The sequence below is a fragment of the Oreochromis aureus genome, linkage group 5 (assembly GCF_013358895.1).
Source record: "Oreochromis aureus strain Israel breed Guangdong linkage group 5, ZZ_aureus, whole genome shotgun sequence".
In the NCBI taxonomy this organism is placed as follows: domain Eukaryota; kingdom Metazoa; phylum Chordata; class Actinopteri; order Cichliformes; family Cichlidae; genus Oreochromis; species Oreochromis aureus.
The window spans coordinates 15,605,853-15,625,351 of NC_052946.1; the positions used below are offsets into that span (position 1 = coordinate 15,605,853).

At 40.7% G+C, this 19,499-nt stretch overlaps 2 protein-coding genes across 8 annotated transcripts in view; one reads left to right on the forward strand and one right to left on the reverse strand.

Moving 5' to 3' along the window:
- Positions 1-184: 184 nt before the first annotated feature.
- nek4 (NIMA-related kinase 4) lies at positions 185-9,590 on the reverse strand. Of its 3 annotated transcripts, none has more exons than XM_031747766.2 (16): positions 9,331-9,590; positions 7,611-7,877; positions 7,323-7,520; positions 6,521-6,628; positions 5,815-5,969; positions 5,511-5,655; positions 4,571-5,179; positions 4,419-4,469; positions 4,193-4,342; positions 3,528-3,692; positions 2,787-2,853; positions 2,565-2,677; positions 2,295-2,383; positions 1,968-2,179; positions 1,751-1,887; positions 185-836 (listed from the first exon to the last, which is right to left on the reverse strand). In XM_031747766.2, the coding sequence occupies exons 1-16, from the start codon at positions 9,418-9,420 to the stop codon at positions 738-740; spliced, it is 2,655 nt and encodes an 884-aa protein (XP_031603626.1). In that variant the 5' UTR covers positions 9,421-9,590; the 3' UTR covers positions 185-737. The 3 variants fall into 3 exon arrangements, with proteins under 3 accessions (XP_031603626.1, XP_031603627.1, XP_031603625.1); XM_031747767.2 differs by having other exon boundaries at positions 1,751-1,884; positions 2,295-2,386; XM_031747765.2 differs by having other exon boundaries at positions 2,295-2,386.
- Positions 9,591-11,817: 2,227 nt separating this feature from the next.
- The window catches only part of camk1b (calcium/calmodulin-dependent protein kinase Ib), a 43,777-nt gene continuing 36,095 nt past the window's right edge, over positions 11,818-19,499 (forward strand). The window contains exons 1-2 of one of the 5 annotated variants that reach the window (XM_039612425.1): positions 17,400-17,426; positions 18,391-18,403. In XM_039612425.1, the coding sequence (XP_039468359.1) occupies positions 18,393-18,403 (11 nt within the window). In that variant the 5' untranslated portion in view covers positions 17,400-17,426; positions 18,391-18,392. The other 4 variants (XM_039612427.1, XM_039612426.1, XM_031747722.2 and 1 more) reach the window with 4 other exon arrangements.

A 19,499-nucleotide genomic window follows, 5' to 3' on the forward strand; every position in this document is an offset into this window, starting at 1 on the left:
AATAAATTATGTTTATGTTTGGGAATGCTGAGAATGCACATGCAGTCATCTTGTTTTAATTCTTTTATCAGTTAAATGTTTTATTCTGGTTTTCAACATAAAACAAGTATAAACAAGAAATACATTAAGGATTTATTAGAAATTCTTCAGATGTTAATATCTACATCTAATTTACATTATTTTGGCTATAAGAAAATACAATTGAGCAGTAGGGGGAAGATTTAGTGTCCTCAACAGATGAAACCATTCTAGAAATTCTGGCTTGCATTATAAATAAGGTGATATTCCCCTACAGCAAGTGGAAAGACAGAGCGTGCTTAAACATGACAGAAATCTTTGCATAGGCATCTGGAAATTCTTAAGATACTTTCACATTTTGTGTTTATACTGAAATTAAGTTTTAAAAAAAAGAAATTAAAGTCATTTACATGTGATTTACACAATAAGATTATATCTGTATGACAGTCCCATGACAAAACCTGCAGTCAGAAATGAGATCTTGCATGTTGTCCGTAAAGAAAATGTAACAGTCCCAAACAATCATGTTGGTAGTGGCAGGAAAAAAATGCCTTTGAGCAGTTTTCACTTCAGTCCATGTTTGAACATGAATGCTGGTGTATTTCTTGGAAAGACCATCTTGATGTGCGTCATCATTTAAGATTTGTGGCTCCACCTTAAATCAGGTTTTCCACACAGGTGTTTGTGAAAAACGTGTAAGCTTTCATATATAGTTCTTTTTAAATCTTAAAGGCCATATCCTCAAAGAATTTCAGCTGCCTCACCATCACAGCATATGCTTGGTACTTCTCATCTCCCATCAGGTCGCGAAGGCACAGCTAACAAAAAAAAAAAAAAAAAAAGGAAGACAAGTGGGGTCAGTTTACTGTGAACTGGCAGGTTTATCTGTACATGATCACTAGTGTTTTAATGGCAAATTTGTTAGTCCTATTAGATATTCTGAATGTACGAGGCCTTAAAGTATTCACCTCCTTGATTTCTTAGTTTTTTCCATACTTGTCATACTTTCATGTTTCAGAACATTAAGTTCCAATATCTGATAAAGATAATCCAAGTAAATGCAAAATATGGTTTTTGGATTATATTTTCATGTAGAAAAAAAGCTATCCAAACCTACTTGGCCCTGTGTGAAAAACCTAAAACTAGTAACTAATTGTGCCACCCTTGGCAGCAGGAACTGCTATCAAGTGTTTGTGAAAACTGACAACAAGTCTTTCCCAAAATTGGGGGAATTTTGACCCAGTCTTTGCAGAATTATTTTAATTCAGCCACAGTAGAGGGTTTTCCAGCTTGAACATCCTGTTTAAGGTCATGCCACAGGATTTCAATCGGATTTAAGTCCAGACTTTGACTAGGCCACTCCAAAATTTTCATTTGGGGTTTTTTGAGCTATATAGACCTGCTGGTATACTTGAGCTTCAGGGCACAAATGGATCACCACCCATTCTCCTTCAGGATTTTCTGGTAGAAAGCAGAATTAAAAATTATTAAATGTGAGATGAGCCTTTGTGGTCTTTTTAGTCAGCAGTGGTTTTCTCTTTGGAGCTCTCCCATAAACTTTGACGTGAACTGAGAGAAGTGAGGCCTGCACTTCTTTAGATGTTGTTCGTGATTTATTTAAAACCAAGAAGATTGGTATAATAATGTTTTCCTCCTCTCCACTACTATAGGGTTTATTAAACCTGGACCTATCCATGTAATTTCATTTTGATATTGGATGTGTTTTACCCACTTCTCTTTTAGCGTCATCCTCCTCCTCCATCACTTCCAGCACTTTGTCCAACAGCTTGACCCCCAGGCCCTTCACCACATCTGTTCTCAGACGTTCTATGGCTCTTCTTATTTTGGCCGGACCAGATGGGGAGCCTTCTGAAGTCACATACATATTTAACACAATGGAGTTTCATAAAGACTGGCATATTGCAAAGGGTTTGAACAAAGCATCTAACCTATTTGACCGAGTGACAAGTTCTCCGCTTCCTCTCGAGCCTTCCCATGAAGCAACAGGGTATCCCTGTACTTCCTGTTCAGTTTAAACTCTGGCAGTGCGGTAGAGCCAAATCTGCCTCTGTCCCCCTCGCTTACACCGTCTCCAACATCCATTCTCAAAGTCTGAGTCATCATATTGACTAAGTCGTGCATGTCGCTGGATTCCGTTTTTCTGCAGAGAGACCACAAAACATGGATTATAAACATACGTTTAAGAAAATGTAGGTTTTGGTTCAGTTTTATAATTCAGCTAAATTGCACTCAATTCTACTGCCGTATGCTCTCACCTTTCTCTGCAGTCTCCTTCTGAACGCTCTGTGGAACTTGTGGATGAGCTGCATTCATCTTCATCTGATTTTTGCTCCACCAGCTTATCCTGCTGATACAACACAGATCTGTGTTTCAGACTCAGTACGACAGGATCAGATTAGCCTAATAATAGGCAGAATTTGCAGTGGGTCACTCTGAGTCAGGCCAGTGCCACAGTCAGTATGTAATGTAGCTTACAAATGAACAGTAAAGTCAATGCACTGTCACAGTGGGTGGCATGTCTGTACCTTACTATTGGACTCTGCAAAAGAGGCAGACACAGATCGAGTAAATGGGGCACTGTCGTGCTCAGCCTTGGTGGACGTGACATCATAAGATGCCCTCCGTACAGCACTAACACCTGGGGAAGACAGAAAACTAATCAGAGACAGAAATGTAGAAACTATTTCTGTAAATCCTTTTGTTTGTTTTGCAACAAAATGCTCCACTTTGAGTTTCGAGTATTGTACCTGGTTGTCTGGCACTCTCTTGGGACTGCCTCAGTCTTCTTCTCTCTCTTGCAGAGAGGGGGCGATCCTGAAAATAAAATTTGATAGAACAATATTGCATCAACTATGAAACATGACAAGAATTAAAACAGAAATAACCTTTCTGCCCCCACAGACAGTGAGTATGTAATTGGATCTGTCTGTCTGTCTGTTGGTTAGCAGACTAGCATTCACAGTTCGAGGTGATTTCATTTTGGTGAAAATCAGTAAAAACTGTTACCCAAAATTTATTATAGATCGTCTTCAAACTTTACAACAACATTCTAGGTCTTGGGATCAGCTAGATAGATCAGCTAAACATTTGACCTTGACTTTCATTGTTAGCACCCAAAGCAAAGATTGACCTTGAAGAAAACCTTTCAAGAAATTATACTGAATAATGTAACATATGAAATGGAGCTGAACAACATATTTTCTATTTTTTCCAATACGACGCCCTACAACGTCAAATGATGCCATAACAGGCTGACGTCATCATATTGTAATAAGAAAATAATGAAATATCAAACTTTGAGTATAGCCTTGGCCTTTGCTTCTGTTTTGACACTGTTCTCTTTACTCTTGCTGACATTTGTTTCTAAGATGTAGAAGATTAAAAAAATGTAGATATAGATAATCTGTTATCTCTCTCAAAAACTTTATGCCTTAGGCAAAGCAAATGTTCAGAAATTAAAAGCTGTGGTTTTGGGGGGATGCCCTCACCTGTGGTGCTGGTAAAAGTCCATCGTTATGGGAGCTAACTGATTCTGAGGTCACAGTCACATCAGCTTTCTTGGTCTCCGAGTTCCTCCTGCTCCTCTTTTTCCCCTCCACAGCTACAGTATCAACAGGAAGCTGAGGTAAAGGTCTAAGAGCGGCCACCTTGGACTGAAAGGACAAAACAAGATGCAACAATTGCTTTAATTATCCTAACTCACTGCTTTGTTACTGTCACGCATGCTGGCTGGCTGGCACTGTGGTAGAAAGTGGTTAGGAACAGATCTTAACCAAAACAAATGCTAAATGATATTCGCTGACTGGAGAGTCAGTGAAAGGTCAGTGAAAGAAGATCAGCAGCACATTCTTGAGAGCATCATTAAGAAGGCAACTGGATTTCTTTAGGTTTGTGAAGACGGTTCGCCTCTCATCCAACAGGGGACTCTCCTCTGATTATTTTACAACTGAAGAAGCGTCTTGGATGAGAGGTGAAACAGCTTCACAAACTTAAAGAATTCCACTTGCCTTCCTTGTCAAGCTCTTAAGAATGCCTGGATGATTTTGATGACTGAGAACCTACACAGACACATTCTTTTTTGTCTTGCCCTTCCTTTAAAATATCATTAGAATGATAATGATTTCAGCAACATCACTCCTGTATCAGTCTTTACCTTGTCCTGGTCCTCATGTTTCTGTCTTGAGTGCTTTCCTCTGTGCTGCTGTGATATAAATGGCTCTGATGATAGGTACAGAGGAGTTAGACATGGAGCAGCTCGATCTGGCTTACTGGCTTGTAAGGGAGAGTCTTCCTTAATGGGTTCCTGAAAAAACACAAATACAATTGCATTAACACGAGGCAACGTGTTCTATACTATATTTGCATTATTTAGCACTCACCAGTGGTGGAGGGAGTGGCTCTAACAGCTTTTCAGTAGATTCTAGGCTTTCCTACAGAGATATAATTGTAATAAAACAATAAATAAAACAATAAAACAAACACCGAACACTTCAGATGAAAACATCAAAAGAAGGTACCTTACGACACTTACTTGGAGGTCTGAGGTAGGTATGTGTGCTGGAGCATGCTTGAAAAGAGTCACAGTGTTGTTCTTATTGTCTGCATCTGCTTCTAGAACCTCATTTTCTAGATTTGGGTCCTGTGGATCAGCTTTTTTAAGTAACTCCATGGTGTCATCCTTATCGTCCATATCTGAAATCTTTTTCTCCCCCGAGATAGATAACTTGTCCCCAGGGTTTGCTTTGGCCTGTCGCTGAAAGTCAGACAAGTCACTGGCCACCCTCCCGTCATCTCCTCTCGTGCTGCAAACACCTGATACAGACTTCAGAGGGGTCTTTAGTGGAGAAGGAGGGGGAGAGGGATCTGGTTTCCCTCTCGCCTTGCTGTCTTTGCTCACATTGTGCGTGAGAGGTTCATTAGCTGCCCGGTGATGTGACACGATAGGCTGGGGCCTCTGCACCTGTCTCTGTATCAGGTCATTGTCCTGCTGCACTGGGATATCAATATCAATGTTGCTAACAGTAAGCAGGGATGCTCTGACAGCATCGGGTGAAGAGGGTTTGAATGGCGGAGGCGTCTGGATGGGAGTGCTGTCTATCACGCCGTTCCGGCCTTTAAAGTGTTGCAATTTGTCATCTTTCTGAGTTTAACAACAAAGACAACAATCACAGAGGGTTCCTTGTTTACATGAACATCTTTAACTTAATCACAAAAAGTTTAGTAAGAGTGTTGCTGCTATATCCAAGTAGAAAACAAATACTTTCCACAAAGGGGTGAGTTTTTTTTAATGAGCACAGATGAGATGAAAATAAGAAATCAGGTAAAAAGAAAGGATTGACTGAGTATCATTACCATTACACACTGATATCTGTAGACTTCCACCAGTCTACCACTGTGTAAATAAAAATAATATAAGTCATAGGATTCATTTCATTAAGGTAAATCAATATTAGTATTCATCCTTAACTTACCCGCTTTACCCTGGCACGAGTTTCAGGTTGTGGACTGGGAGCCAGCCTCTCAGGCTTTGGCTGACATGACATCACAGGTGACACACTGCTGGTCCTACAATCACCACTGCCACCAACAGGTCTTTTTCGTGACTTGGCAGTTTTTCTGGGGAAGTGAAAATCAAGACACATAATAAGCCTTAAAGAACAAACAGATCACTGCACAAAGAGAGGGGCAGAAATGATCTGATTATAAAAACGTACAAAGAAAATTTCCAAAAAACATTTTTGATTTTTTCATTAAAATGACTTAGAGGGAACTTACTCTTTTGTTGCCTCAAGGAACATGGCAATTTGTCGTTTTATGTAGGGCTGCCGGAGAATGAGTTTGACGTCGGGCCTGTCTTCGGGTCTCTTAGACAGCATGCTTTTGATTAAATCTCCAAGCTGGGGCTCATACTTACTGGGCATCTGTGGAAGCTGTTTAGAAACCCAGAAGAAAATTATCACAGTTCAGAAAAAACCCCCACATGGGACAAGTGTTAATTATTGAAAAACAAATCCAAATGGTTGAGGACACCTATCAGTCACACAGAAACCACAGTCTGGGCTTGTAAACAAGTGAGCTTAAGTGACACAAAATTACCCAAATGTTTTAGGCTCATTAAATTACATTGTGGTATAGATATCATTTTAGTATATGATATTAAAATAGATTTATTCAGTAAAGAGTTTGCATGTTCTCCTCCATGTCTGTGTGGGTTCTCCTCAGATATTCCAGCTTCCTCCTGGAGTCCAAAGACATGCATGGGCTAGGTTAACAAGTGATTCTAAATTGACCATATGTGTGAATGTGAGTGTAAACAGTTGTATGTCTCACTGTGTCAGCCCTGTGACAGATTGGCGGGTGTTCCAGATCGTAACCCAGACAAAGATAGATGGATGGATACTGTAACTTACATTACTTTACCTAAAGAAAATACTTAATGAATAACAATTTAAAAAAAAAAAAACATAAATATGTAGCTCACCTTTCCCTCTACAATACGATACACCAGTGAGTTCATGTCCTTGGCATTGAAGGCGTGTTTCAGTGTGGACATCTCATATACACAACAGCCCAGGGCCCATACATCTGACTAGAGACAGAAAAATTCAACCCATAAAAAGATGTATGCATCATTATCATACGGCTGCAAAGTCTATGGGAGCAGACTTCATGACTTTGTACCTGGCATAATGTGACCTTTAAATTTAGTAATCAAAGCATAAGTACTTGTTAACTTGTCTATATTGCTATTTGCAGTTTCTTTCATTTATAAGCTGGATACCTCAGCTACATAACAATTTTGCCCTAATGTGGGCCAATATTTGATAGTGGATACATTCATTGGTTATACTGCACAGTATGCTAACATGTAATGAGCCAATAAAACACTACATCAGGGAAGCTAAAGTTACACATACAGTTTGGTGCCATAACCTATTTGGCAGAGCGCTAGCACTGTTTCACTTCTGTGGGAAAGAAACCTGATAATTCATTTCTTATGTGATCATCCTGGCACACTGTCTCTGTGCACTGTGCCAAAGCTTTCCTTCTGCATTGAAACAGAAAACATTTTAATAGCTACTAAAGTCTATGTCTTTGTCCTGCTTGGAGAACAACTCCTCTATGCACCAACGGCCTGGGAACAAGGCAATCCTATTTGCCTCCTAGCTGATGTGTTTGACTCCATATCCTACACGTTTGTGTTTAATAAGTCATCCCAGTCCTTTACCCTGCTTATATAACTTCGATGACAAGGAGTCATTTTAAACAGATATCCAAAATACCTTGTGGTTATAAGGTTTATTAGAGAAGAGTTCGGGACTCATGTAGTATGGGGTTCCTATGAGTGTGCTGGCCATATCATTCTGGTTCTCCAGTACTCGGGCAATGCCAAGGTCCCCCACTTTAATGATGTTGGTTTTCGTCAGGAAGATATTCTGCGTTTTAAGGTCCCGATGAAGAATGTTCCTCTCATGTAGGTACTGATATACAAAATAAGAGAAATAAGAGATTGACTGTCGCTTCATGTAAATAAATGATGAAAAAAATGCATAAACTGATGCAGAACTCACCTGCAGTGCCATAGCTATCTGGACAAACCACTCCACCACCTGCCTCTCGGGTAACAGCTCTCCTTTTTGTTGTTTAAGCCTGTGATAGAGGTCTCCACCTTCACAGAAACCCATCACAATGTACAGCTGGCAGTCATCTCCTTCCCAAGACTCCTTGTAAGTCACAATGTTGGGATGGCGCAGTTGAGACAGCAGCTGCGCCTCCTGCTCTGCAGCACGTCGTTCGCGCTTGGAGGAGGTGGTCAAATTCAATCTCTTTATAACATACTACAAGAAACACAAACACGTGTGCTGAATAACAAAAACTATGCAGCTTTGAATAGATTTTACAAGTCTATGCCTTTGTTCTGTTTGGAGAGCAACTCCAAAAGTACACTGGTCAATACTTGTTATAAAAAAATACATTAAAAAACAAAAACTAAACTATATGAATGCATACAAGTTTATTAGAAGATGATAAAGAATCTATTCCAATCAGATGATGATGCATTGAAAATGTTTACAACATTTGACTGTCTCTGATTCACCTAAGAAATGTATAATTCTTTGGCTGGAGATAGATAATGATTACTATGAAATTTTAGCTTCATTTATTAAATACTTTTCTATATATTTTTAAAAGGCCAACCCACAATGGTACAACAGGTAGCTCTGTCATCCCACTGCCAGAAGGTGCCATACTGCTGCTTCCCCTATGACATCTTGGATGATGTCCAGCTCCCACTGTGACTTATGTGCAAAATAAATAGGATGGATGGATCGATGGGCCCATTCAGCCACTTTCAGAACTTGTTTCTCATATTGAAATCTGAGGAAATGTTTGAATATTAATATCTCGGAAACTATTAAAGACATGCCTGAAAATTTCTCACCATAACGGGTCTGTAATTAGGGAAAAATTAATAAAAATGTCTGAGTATTGGCTAGTTAAAATATGAAAAAAAGAAAGACAAAGAAGATTCAAATAGTCCTGTAAACTTATTTACATACATATTTGAACACACAATAAAATCATTTTCTGAATGAGATATAGTTCTATTCCAAAATAATGCTCAGAGAATTAATTTTAACATGAAATTCTTGGTCACAAAACGGCAGAAAATGCTAATTTCATTCATCTGTCACGCTGGATCGAGCAAATATGACAAGTTGTACCACAAATAAAAAAAATATCAGAAGATAGTTTAATCCAAATAAAACAAAGTTCTGGAGTTACACATGGTACTCTACTTGTAACTGGCAAAGCATATCTCACAGAAATCATTACAAATATTTATGTACATACAAACTTTGGCCCACAAAAATCGTGTTGCAGAAGGGCCACGATGATTTCATATATGCTTCATCGTGAAAGAAAATAAATTATGCAATGAAAAGCTGAGTTATAGGAGCAAAGAGTTCTGATTTATAAGTCAATTATGAATGGACTACTTCACGTCTGTGAGGCGCAATAATAGAGGATAGAAATATTATCATCACAGTGATCAGCAAGCTTAAGCTGTTGTTATAATGCCAAAGTTAGCAGAAACACTGGTTTTCAGTGGGTATAAAACCTTAACACAGTCCGTGACACTTTACAGGACTTATGCTAACTTTGTGCTAGCAGTACTTAGCAGGGTTTTAGGGTCTCTACAAAAACGTTTAGCATGTGGTTGAAAGGCGTGCCTATTTTAACATATCTGGGGTGTGTTTCCACTTACAACCACTCTATGTTTCTCACCTGTTTACGGTCTGTTTTGTGTTTCACCAAGTTCACCTCCCCATAGCTCCCTTTCCCAACGACCCTGATGAAAGTGTAATTATTCATCATTCCTCAAAAAGGGTTACAGGACTCGCTCCCGTCAAGCGTAACGGCTACATTCAGTCCCGCATCCTGCTGTGAATGCGACGCAAACAAATCTGCTGGGAGAAAAAACTTCCCCCTAGGTCAGCGCCAGCGACGAGATTTTGGAAACGCAGGAAATCAGCAGTGCTGGACAGTTTTTTCGTCACTAGGCAACTGGTCGCTCACTGCCGATGATGAGGTGAGAGGGGGGGAAAGCAGCGCTCCGTTTGCGACACAGCGCCACCTAGTGCCTGGAGTCACAACAAGAAGCAGCTTCACCGCAGAGACGTGTATGCATTTCAGAGGACAGTGGCACAACTGCTCACCTAAAGCACCTTAATTCACACTTCTACCCTTTACCAGAAGAATACAAAGCGTAGAAGCCACCGAGGACGTGTGACCTGTTTTATTACAAATGTAGATGTTTAAAAACTGAAATAAAAAATGAATGAATAAATAAAACGAATAAATAAATAAAAATACAAATAAAATGAATAACGAAACAAAATACTATTTTTTTTAACAAAACTGACATCAAATTAGAAGTCAAATAAAATTTCTAAGATCTAAAAAGAAATATTTATTTTTTGTTCCTTGTTTCTTTGCATAATAGCAAAATGTATGTTTAAAAAAACATATTGGGAGATGTTAGGGTTTTTGCCTTGATGACGCCACTGGTAGCACACTGGACCACTGCATTGGATGTAACCTTTCTTTATTAAAATTACGAGTTATACATGTACTATTTCTGCTATGGCATGGGTATTATGAACCCTTTATAACAAGTCATATAATATCCTAATTTAATGTTTAAATCCCACATCCAACAATATAGGTCTAAGCTTTGTATCAGCAGAGAGAAAACCACATTTAAATGCAAATTTACACCTGACATCTGCAATGAGTGAGAACTTCAAGACACTTCAGATCATTTAAAACCAGTGGCTCTTTGTCAAGGTGCAAGCTTAGATGGTGCTGAAGAGCAATTTAACAGCGTTTTATGATTCCATTGTCAAACATAAAGGGATGGACCACTCACAAGGGTACACTCACAGGGTACAACGATTAAAAAAAAGGTTCAAATAAACTGATACACAACATCCTGTGTCTTAGCACACATGTTTCAGTTCCAAGAAGACTACTTTAAGCTTGCCATGATCTTGACCTGTTTGAGGTTATGTAATCCACTAGATGGAGCGCTACACCTGTACAAGCTGACACTGCACAAATTCAGCTTAGAGGTGTCCGCACAGGACAGAGTGTATGCACATGGCACTAAAAAATTGTATGGGTTTATTTGTTTATTTTTGGCTTCAGTTTTAAAAATTAGGTTTGTCATTATGTGTGCCTATGACAAGAGGCACACATATTACTATTCGTCGGATTTATTATTATTATTATTATTCTTCAGTTTCCGCCTGAAATTTTGCAGCGAAACTCGCCCGCAGTTTTGAGACAAGCTTCATATATGTTACCTCATTTTGTGCGGCTGGATCAGGAATGGTGTGCTATGACTTTTGGTGTTTATAACTATTATAGTTTTTAAATATTAATATTTTAGTGAAAATTTTCCCGCTTCTCTGCCAAACAGTTTTGAAAATAGGGTTACATATGTTAGATCATTTTGTGCGGCTGGAGCTGGACTAGTATGGTATACACTTTTGGTGTTTATGACTTTTATAGTTTTTGAAATATTTAGATTTTAGTGCAAATTTAGGCCAATTTCCATAAAAACAGACTTTATTTGTGGTGGTTTGCGCTCTCTAGTGGTATACCGGGAGTAGTACGGCTGAAAATCTGTATGCTTGTTACAAAACTCCATATCCCATAATTCATAGCACCCCTCTGCCGAAGTTAAACAATGGCGGACACCACTGCGTTTTATGTCTTTTATTCGTGTTTCTAGGTCACAAAATACACTTTTAAGATATTTTCAGGCGAGAATGTAGGTGTGTAAACTTCAAATATCTGCTCGTTTTATCAAGACATCCCATATTAGCGACAATTCTCTTAAGTGTTGCTGATAGTCGGTTAGCTAGCTAGCGCCGCTAGCTTAGCTAGCTAGCGCCTTCGTGAAAACCACCCAGGCTTGGCTGATAGTGAGGTGGCTAAAATTTGTTTAATCGCCTGATCGCTCGGCAAGGATCTGTGTCTTAGCTGGACTTATTTTTCGTTTATATGGGCCGATGATGCTGGTCGATGTGGAAAAAATAACTGAGTTGTTTGGTGGTGGAGCTACAACAGAGGGCAGCTATCCACCGTGTGTGACAGAAAGGACAGGCCGCGAACGAGACATACAAGGCGGTGAGGCTACCGCCGATCGTCCGGTGTTTGCTAGCGCGGAGGTCAATCGTGGATCAGGGAAAGCGAAGGCAGGAGCGTGAGGTGAACTGAATTTCAGGTAAGAAGTTATGACCTGCACTCTATTTGGGTCAGATATAAACCGAGTTTAGGTGTAGTTTATTTAGCAACAGTTCTCTTACGTGTTGCTGATAGCCGGCTGGCTAGCTAGCTAGCTAGCGCGCTAGCGACCCTTCGTGAAAAACCACCCAGGCTTGGCTGATAGTAGTGAGGTGGCTAAAATTTGTTTAATCGCCCAATCGCTCGGCAAGGGTCTGTGTCTTAGCTGGACTTATTTTTCGCTTATATGGGCCGATGATGCTGGTCGATGTGGAAAAAATAACTGAGTTGTTTGGTGGTGGAGCTACAACAGAGGGCAGCTATCCACCGGTGTGTGACAGAAAGGACATGCCGCGAACGAGACATACAAGGCGGTGAGGCTACCGCCGATCGTCCGGTGTTTAATAACGCGGAGGTCAATCGTGGATCAGGGAAAGCGAAGGCAGGAGCGTGAGGTGAACTGAATTTCAGGTAAGAAGTTATGACCTGCACTCTATTTGGGTCAGATATAAACCGAGTTTAGGTGTAGTTTATTTAGCAACAGTTCTCTTACGTGTTGCTGATAGCCGGCTGGCTAGCTAGCTAGCGCCGCTAGCTTAGCTAGCTAGCGCGCTAGCGACCTTCGTCGAAAAACCACCCAGGCTTGGCTGATAGTGAGGTGGCTAAAATTTGTTTAGTCGCCCGATCGCTCGGCAAGGGTCTGTGTCTTAGCTGGACTTATTTTTCGTTTATATGGGCCGATGATGCTGGTCGATGTGGAAAAATAACTGAGTTGTTTGGTGGTGGAGCTAGCCGGAGCTACAACAGAGGGCAGCTATCCACCGGTGTGTGACAGAAAGGACATGCCGCGAACCACACATAGGAGGTGGGGCAGGCGATCGCCGATCGACCGGTGGTTGCTAACCTGGAGGTCAATCGTGGATCAGGGAAAGCGAAGGTGGTTGCTAACCTGGAGGTCAATCGTGGATCAGGGAAAGCGAAGGCAGGAGCTGAGGGTGAACTGAATTTCAGGTAAGAAGTTATGAACTGCACTCTATTTGGGTCAGATATAAACAGAGTTTAGGTGTAGTTTATTTTCGTTGTGCTGACCTTTTACAATCGTACTGCATGCTAGCTAGCACGACAGCTGTGTCTTGTGTAAGTTACTGAGGTTTAACTTTATTATATTCATAAGGGTTGGTTCGTCAGAGTTGCCGTACAAACGGAATCGTCCCACATTCAGAGAAAACATTACGATTTATTCTGTCGTTACGAAGCCTCCCCTGTCATTCTCTCGCCAGTTGCAACTTCACTCATGAAACTGATCAACGATCGGCTTTTCGCTCTTGTTTATCGCGCTAAAGAACAGCAGCACGTTTAAGCTTGATCAGCTGTTGTTAGAATTAATTTGATTTTAATTTCTAGTATCAGCTGATGTTTTCTGGAGCCACAGCTGAAAAAAGGGAAGTTATGAACTGTTTTTAAGAGACAAATACAGGAGTGCAGAATTATTAGGCAAGTTGTATTTTTTGAGGAATAATTTTATTACTGAACAACAACCATGTTCTCAATGAACCCAAAAACTCATTAATATCAAAGCTGAATGTTTTTGGAAGTAGTTTTTAGTTTGTTTTAGTTTTAGCTATTTTAGGGGATATCTGTGTGTGCAAGTGACTATTACTGTGCATAATTATTAGGCAGCTTAACAAAAACAAATATATACCCATTTCAATTATTTATTTATTATTTATTCAATTATTTACAGTGAAACCAATATAACATCTCCACATTCACAAATATACATTTCTGACATTCAAAAACAAAGCAAAACAAATCAGCGACCAATATAGCCACCTTTCTTTGCAAGGACACTCAAAAGCCTGCCATCCATGGATTCTGTCAGTGTTTTGATCTGTTCACCATCAACATTGCGTGCAGCAGCAACCACAGCCTCCCAGACACTGTTCAGAGAGGTGTACTGTTTTCCCTCCTTGTAAATCTCACATTTGATGATGGACCACAGGTTCTCAATGGGGTTCAGATCAGGTGAACAAGGAGGCCATGTCATTAGTTTTTCTTCTTTTATACCCTTTCTTGCCAGCCACGCTGTGGAGTACTTGGACGCGCGTGTGATGGAGCATTGTCCTGCATGAAAATCATGTTTTTCTTGAAGGATGCAGACTTCTTCCTGTACCAGTGCTTGAAGAAGGTGTCTTCCAGAAACTGGCAGTAGGACTGGGAGTTGAGCTTGACTCCATCCTCAACCCGAAAAGGCCCCACAAGCTCATCTTTGATGATACCAGCCCAAACCAGTACTCCACCTCCACCTTGCTGGCGTCTGAGTCGGACTGGAGCTCTCTGCCCTTTACCAATCCAGCCACGGGCCCATCCATCTGGCCCATCAAGACTCACTCTCATTTCATCAGTCCATAAAACCTTAGAAAATCAGTCTTGAGATATTTCTTGGCCCAGTCTTGACGTTTCAGCTTGTGTGTCTTGTTCAGTGGTGGTCGTCTTTCAGCCTTTCTTACCTTGGCCATGTCTCTGAGTATTGCACACCTTGTGCTTTTGGGCACTAGTGATGCTGCAGCTCTGAAATATGGCCAAACTGGTGGCAAGTGGCATCTTGGCAGCTGCACGCTTGACTTTTCTCAGTTCATGGGCAGTTATTTTGCGCCTTGGTTTTTCCACACGCTTCTTGCGACCCTGTTGACTATTTTGAATGAAAGCGCTTGATTGTTCGATGATCACGCTTCAGAAGCTTTGCAATTTTAAGACTGCTGCATCCTCTGCAAGATATCTCACTATTTTTGACTTTTCTGAGCCTGTCAAGTCCTTCTTTTGACCCATTTTGCCAAAGGAAAGGAAGTTGCCTAATAGTTATGCACACCTGATATAGGGTGTTGATGTCATTAGACCACACCCTTCTCATTACAGAGATGCACATCACCTAATATGATTAATTGGTAGTAGGCTTTCGAGCCTATACAGCTTGGAGTAAGACAACATGCATGAAGAGGATGATGTGGACAAAATACTCATTTGCCTAATAATTCTGCACTCCCTGTAAACACCAAGCTCCTTTTTTGTGTAGCTGACAGCTGGTAACTGTGCAGGGGCGGATCTAGCAAAGCTTTTGCCAGGGGGGCAGGTAGGCCATTAACAGAGAAAGGTGGACACAAAGATATACTTTTCTTTCTTACTCTCATATAAAATATTTAGCTTTTATTAAATAGTTATCTGAATCTTACAACCAAAGTTTGTATAATAATACACAAGATTGGCTGTAGACCATTGCTCATCATTCAGAACACTGTGTAAAAATAACAAAAGACAAAAGTGAATGCAAAAGTGCATAAATATTTATTTTACGTGTTTGATGTGTGTGGCGGGCGTGGTCTGCAGTGCCGCTGCAGGGAGGTGGACCCACCTGAGCGGCATCTGCAATCACGCCTCACGGGCGTTGTTTGTGCTCTCTCGGCTGTTTTTTGGTGTGTGTAAGTTGAAAAGCTACAGCCGGTTGTGTGGGTACACCAACCATGTGTGAAAAGTGGTCCATAACGTAATGCTTCAAAGCGTGTTCATGCAAACATTGTCGGGTCTGCCGTGGTACAATGGGACTTCTGCTCATGAACCTCTGTGCACAGCGTCTGCAAATCGGGGCTGTACAAAGCAACTTCATCTTTACCCAAAACTGTAAGGTGTCATCTGTGAGGCGCGAGCGGTGTTTGTTTTTACCATAGTTCATGGTGGAGAATGGCTGCTCTGCTGAGTTTTGCTCTCTGTAGCCGTATGAATGGCAGACTACACTGATTACCAGCGGCATAGGCACACATAAAATTTCTTCTGAAATTTTCCCTTTCTAGTTGATTTTATTGTTTCATGAAACAACAGGCAGAAGACTTGGAAGCAACTTTAAAACTCATGACTTTTTACTTACTGTAAGTAACATGCCCAGTGAACTGGAATAGAATACTTGACTAAATGTAAGTAACATTCCTACTAGTTCTATATGTGGTGCCATCCGATGGTGTTAGGGATTTTAAGATTAACATCACTCTAGTTCAGTGGCTTTGATGGGGGTGGGGTATATTGTATTTTAGGCGGGGTAGTGACACCCCGTACCCCCTTCGAAACACGCTCCTGGTGATTCTCCTGGTGATTTTTCAGGACAGAAAAAAAAGTAATAAAAGCAATCCTCGTTTGATCAAACAAAACGATTATTTTATTGCAGCACTGCCGCACTTCTATGTGACAGCAGGCCGATAACATCGACTACAACACTCGCCGTGTGCACATCACAAGTATTTATCTAAACTTATTAGAGCTTATAATGCCTAACTAGCCTACACCTGGAAGTCTGTTAACCACAGCACCTTGACTGTTAACGTCATAAAAACCATGACACATTGTGTTTATTACAGCCACTATCGAAACAGCACGTCGATACAGGTGTTCTCACCTCCAAGCGTTTTATTACTGGTGTGGGTGTCACGAGTGAGGGGAGGGAAAGAGGGAGGAGACAGCTACCGTCGGTGCGACAGAGCCGTTCACCTGTGCGCCAAACTGCTAGAGCGGTGATTGGTCCGCTTCACTGTGTCCGTCCTTGCCCTGAAGTGACGTCAGGAGGAACCCTGCTGGTGGAGGTTGGCGCGTGCAGATTCAGCGCGAGCGCTCAGAGTAGGAGAGACAGCAGGCGGGCTCCAGGCAGCGACACCGGACCTTCGTGACAGCACATTTTCAGGTAGGAGGGAGACACTGCGTTAACTTTCATTTTGACTCCCACCCCTTCCGACAAAGAGCAGATAGGCGCTTGAGCGCGGTTTCTCGTCAGGGTTTGGACAGCTGTTCTCCCCCACTGAGCTCTCTGTGAGGTAAGCTGTCGTTAACGGGCACTTTGGCTGCATTTACCTCGCCTGTAAGGACTTTTCCGTTGAAGGAATGTGTTTATAACAGCTGAAGTGAGATTTAACGACTTTTAAAAATAACTCGTTTTTAGCGTTTTAGGCTGCTGAAGCATAAACAGCAGCCAGGGTCACGTTATATCCTCCCATTCACTCCGAGAGGACCTCGGTGTAACTAAAGCTGCTGTTTCGAAGATCAGATGCTGACATGGAATATACTAAAGACTGAAGTGATCGCTTTTTATCCTCTTCTTCTTTCACTGAAACCATATACAGGTAGATATCTATCTAAATGACTCAAGTTTAACTTATAGTATGTCTACAAATAGCGTGAGGCCAGAAGGATCCCTGTTATTAATCTGTAAATCAGAAATACTGTAATGACTTCATCAGTAAAAACACATCACACTGTACGTCTTCCCCGGGAAGTCCTTAAAGCAGTTTTAGTGTAACCCCATCTGTCTCTGTCGTTTATTTGCTTTCTGTTTCTCTGTGGCTTTCTTTACACACGTCTCTCACTTTCTTAACACCTCACACACCTCCTCACCTCTTCTACTAAGAAGCCCTCTTATCATTGATAAGCTGGCCTTAAGAGGAGATTTGGTGTGCGTCACTGACAGGAGATGACCAATCAACACTGCTGTTAGAAAAATCTCAACGTGTTTGCCATGCAAGCAGATGGGTGCAGGCCGGTTGATTGATATGCAGGTATGGATGGGCTCCATGGCGTTCAGTTGACAGCTGCTTTCTGACTGTGGGAAACACAAACTGGCTCTTCTTTCTTCTCTTTCACTGTCTGTGTTTATGCTTCTAAATATGTTCCACTTGGCACCCTGTGGAAAAAGAGCTCGCCCACATCTGCGGAGGTCTTTGTCAAGTGTTTGACCTAATGAAACTTCTTCTTGTTGTATGAAATATGTGAATGGAGTTTGATAGTTTGTTTTGACAGCAGCTGCTTTTTTCCCCCTGTGTCTTTCGTCCTTGTCAGTGTGCGCAACATTCTCAGAAACAAAAAAACTAGATTCCTCAAAAACAAAAACATTAGTTTTCCAAAGAAGAAATAAAGATATCAAGATAAATAACCAAACATGTTGGGGGTAAGATTATGAAATTTGATTCAAAAACACAGCCAGACTGATCTGAAGGTTTTAAAATCACTGAAAGATCATCTCTTTGCACTAGTGTAGTGAGCTTTCAGTGAACTGTCTGCTTTAACAGGAATGCATTCCTTGGACATGTCTTTGACCAGACTTTTTGTTCATACTTGGCAGCATATTTTCCCCTCAGTTTGCCATAGATGGTGTGGAGAAATATGAAATAATAGTGATTAAGCTGAGCCGAAATCGGTTTTTATTCTTTAAAAAAACAGAAGAATAAGAAACAGAACCAATTTGGGGTTTATCAGCATCGTTATAGAGACACAAGCCAAATAAGTCATTTGCAGAGCTCTGTCTCCTTAAATGTTAATTTAACTTTTTCTACTTCCTCTTTTTTTCAGTCTTTTGCATTCATTTTGTGGTGTGTTCACGTGTGTGTTTGTGTGTCTGTGAGTGTGCCAGACGGTTTAGCAGGGCCGGACAGAGGTTTTTCGGACGTGCCATTTTGTCACATTTAACTGTCGTCGTGTGTGTGTGTGTGTTTGTGTGTTTCTTCTGTCCACTGCGCATCACAGGAATGGGAAACCAGTGAGTACAGCGACTCTCTCTAATTCTTCAACAGGGGGTGAATGCTGCATGTCACCTACTTCTCAGGGAATGTGACTATGATATTGTCCATTTTTCCAACCTCCAGCTTCTTCAGTCCTGTTGCTTATTTACTCAGTTGAGCAGCTTATCGTGTCCCACTGGCCAAAGTCATGCCATCCGTGGACGTTGAAGGGCTTTTATTTTTATCCGCTTTATGCTCATACAATACCATGCATGTGTCTTTCCTCTACTCTCCCACATATTTAAGCTTTGGCCTTTTCTGCCCTTGCGTGTGTGAAACATGAACCTTAATCTGCTGTTTATAGCATTTGCCTGTTGTTTTTTTTTTAATTAAAAAAAAAAAACAGACACCCTTGCTCATGTCTGACTGGATTAAACTCCAGTGGCTTGAAATGTGTTGTTTTGATATAAAAGTGCTGTGAAGGAGGTTTAGGTGCATGTTGGCATTTGCTGCGTAACGCTACCTTTTAGAAAATGCAACCACCGGCAACAAAAGGTTGACGCATATATGGATTAAAAATGACTTTGATGTTCAATGTCACTTCTTCTCAGTGCATGAATTAACATGAATCTCCATATGAGCAAGGTGAGATGCTACAAACAAGCAGCATGCGAGAGGTGTTTTCACTCTTCCTCTGGCTTCATGTTCTCGAAACAGTCTTTTGCTCTTATGCAGTTAGGGGGATTAAAAACATACAAAGCCTTTCAGAACTGTGAAGAATTTTATTTTCAGTGGTTTAATTCATTGTTTAGGCTGTTAATGGAAGTCATGTTTTACTGTAGCTTTTTATTTTTCAATCCAACCATTTTGTATACAGAAAATTAACATCTTTACAAACCGTGTAGTTGCAAAGTCCTCATGAAATATCTTATATATTTATATAAATAAATATTTCTTATATAATATTATACTGTTAAATGTCAGACTTTCAAAAAGCATGTGTACAAACGATCCATGTGAACCAAAAGCTCAGACTTCAGATTGCTTTATGTTGTAAATAAAAGTGGGTTATCATCTCAACAGCTCAGACCTTCTGTTTGCAACAAGTAGTCAATCAGAAGAGTTTTAGCTTAA

What these genes read in the sequence shown, in the direction of transcription:
- nek4 (XM_031747765.2), bottom strand. Translation starts at nt 9,420, where the DNA reads ATGATGAATAATTACACTTTCATCAGGGTCGTTGGGAAAGGGAGCTAT. An exon ending in TTGCAGAGTCCAATAGTAAG is followed by an intron (nt 2,387 to 2,564) that starts GTACAGACATGC and finishes GTGTTGTATCAG; the next exon opens with CAGGATAAGCTGGTGGAGCA. An exon ending in CTTGTCACTCGGTCAAATAG is followed by an intron (nt 1,888 to 1,967) that starts GTTAGATGCTTT and finishes ATGTGACTTCAG; the next exon opens with AAGGCTCCCCATCTGGTCCG.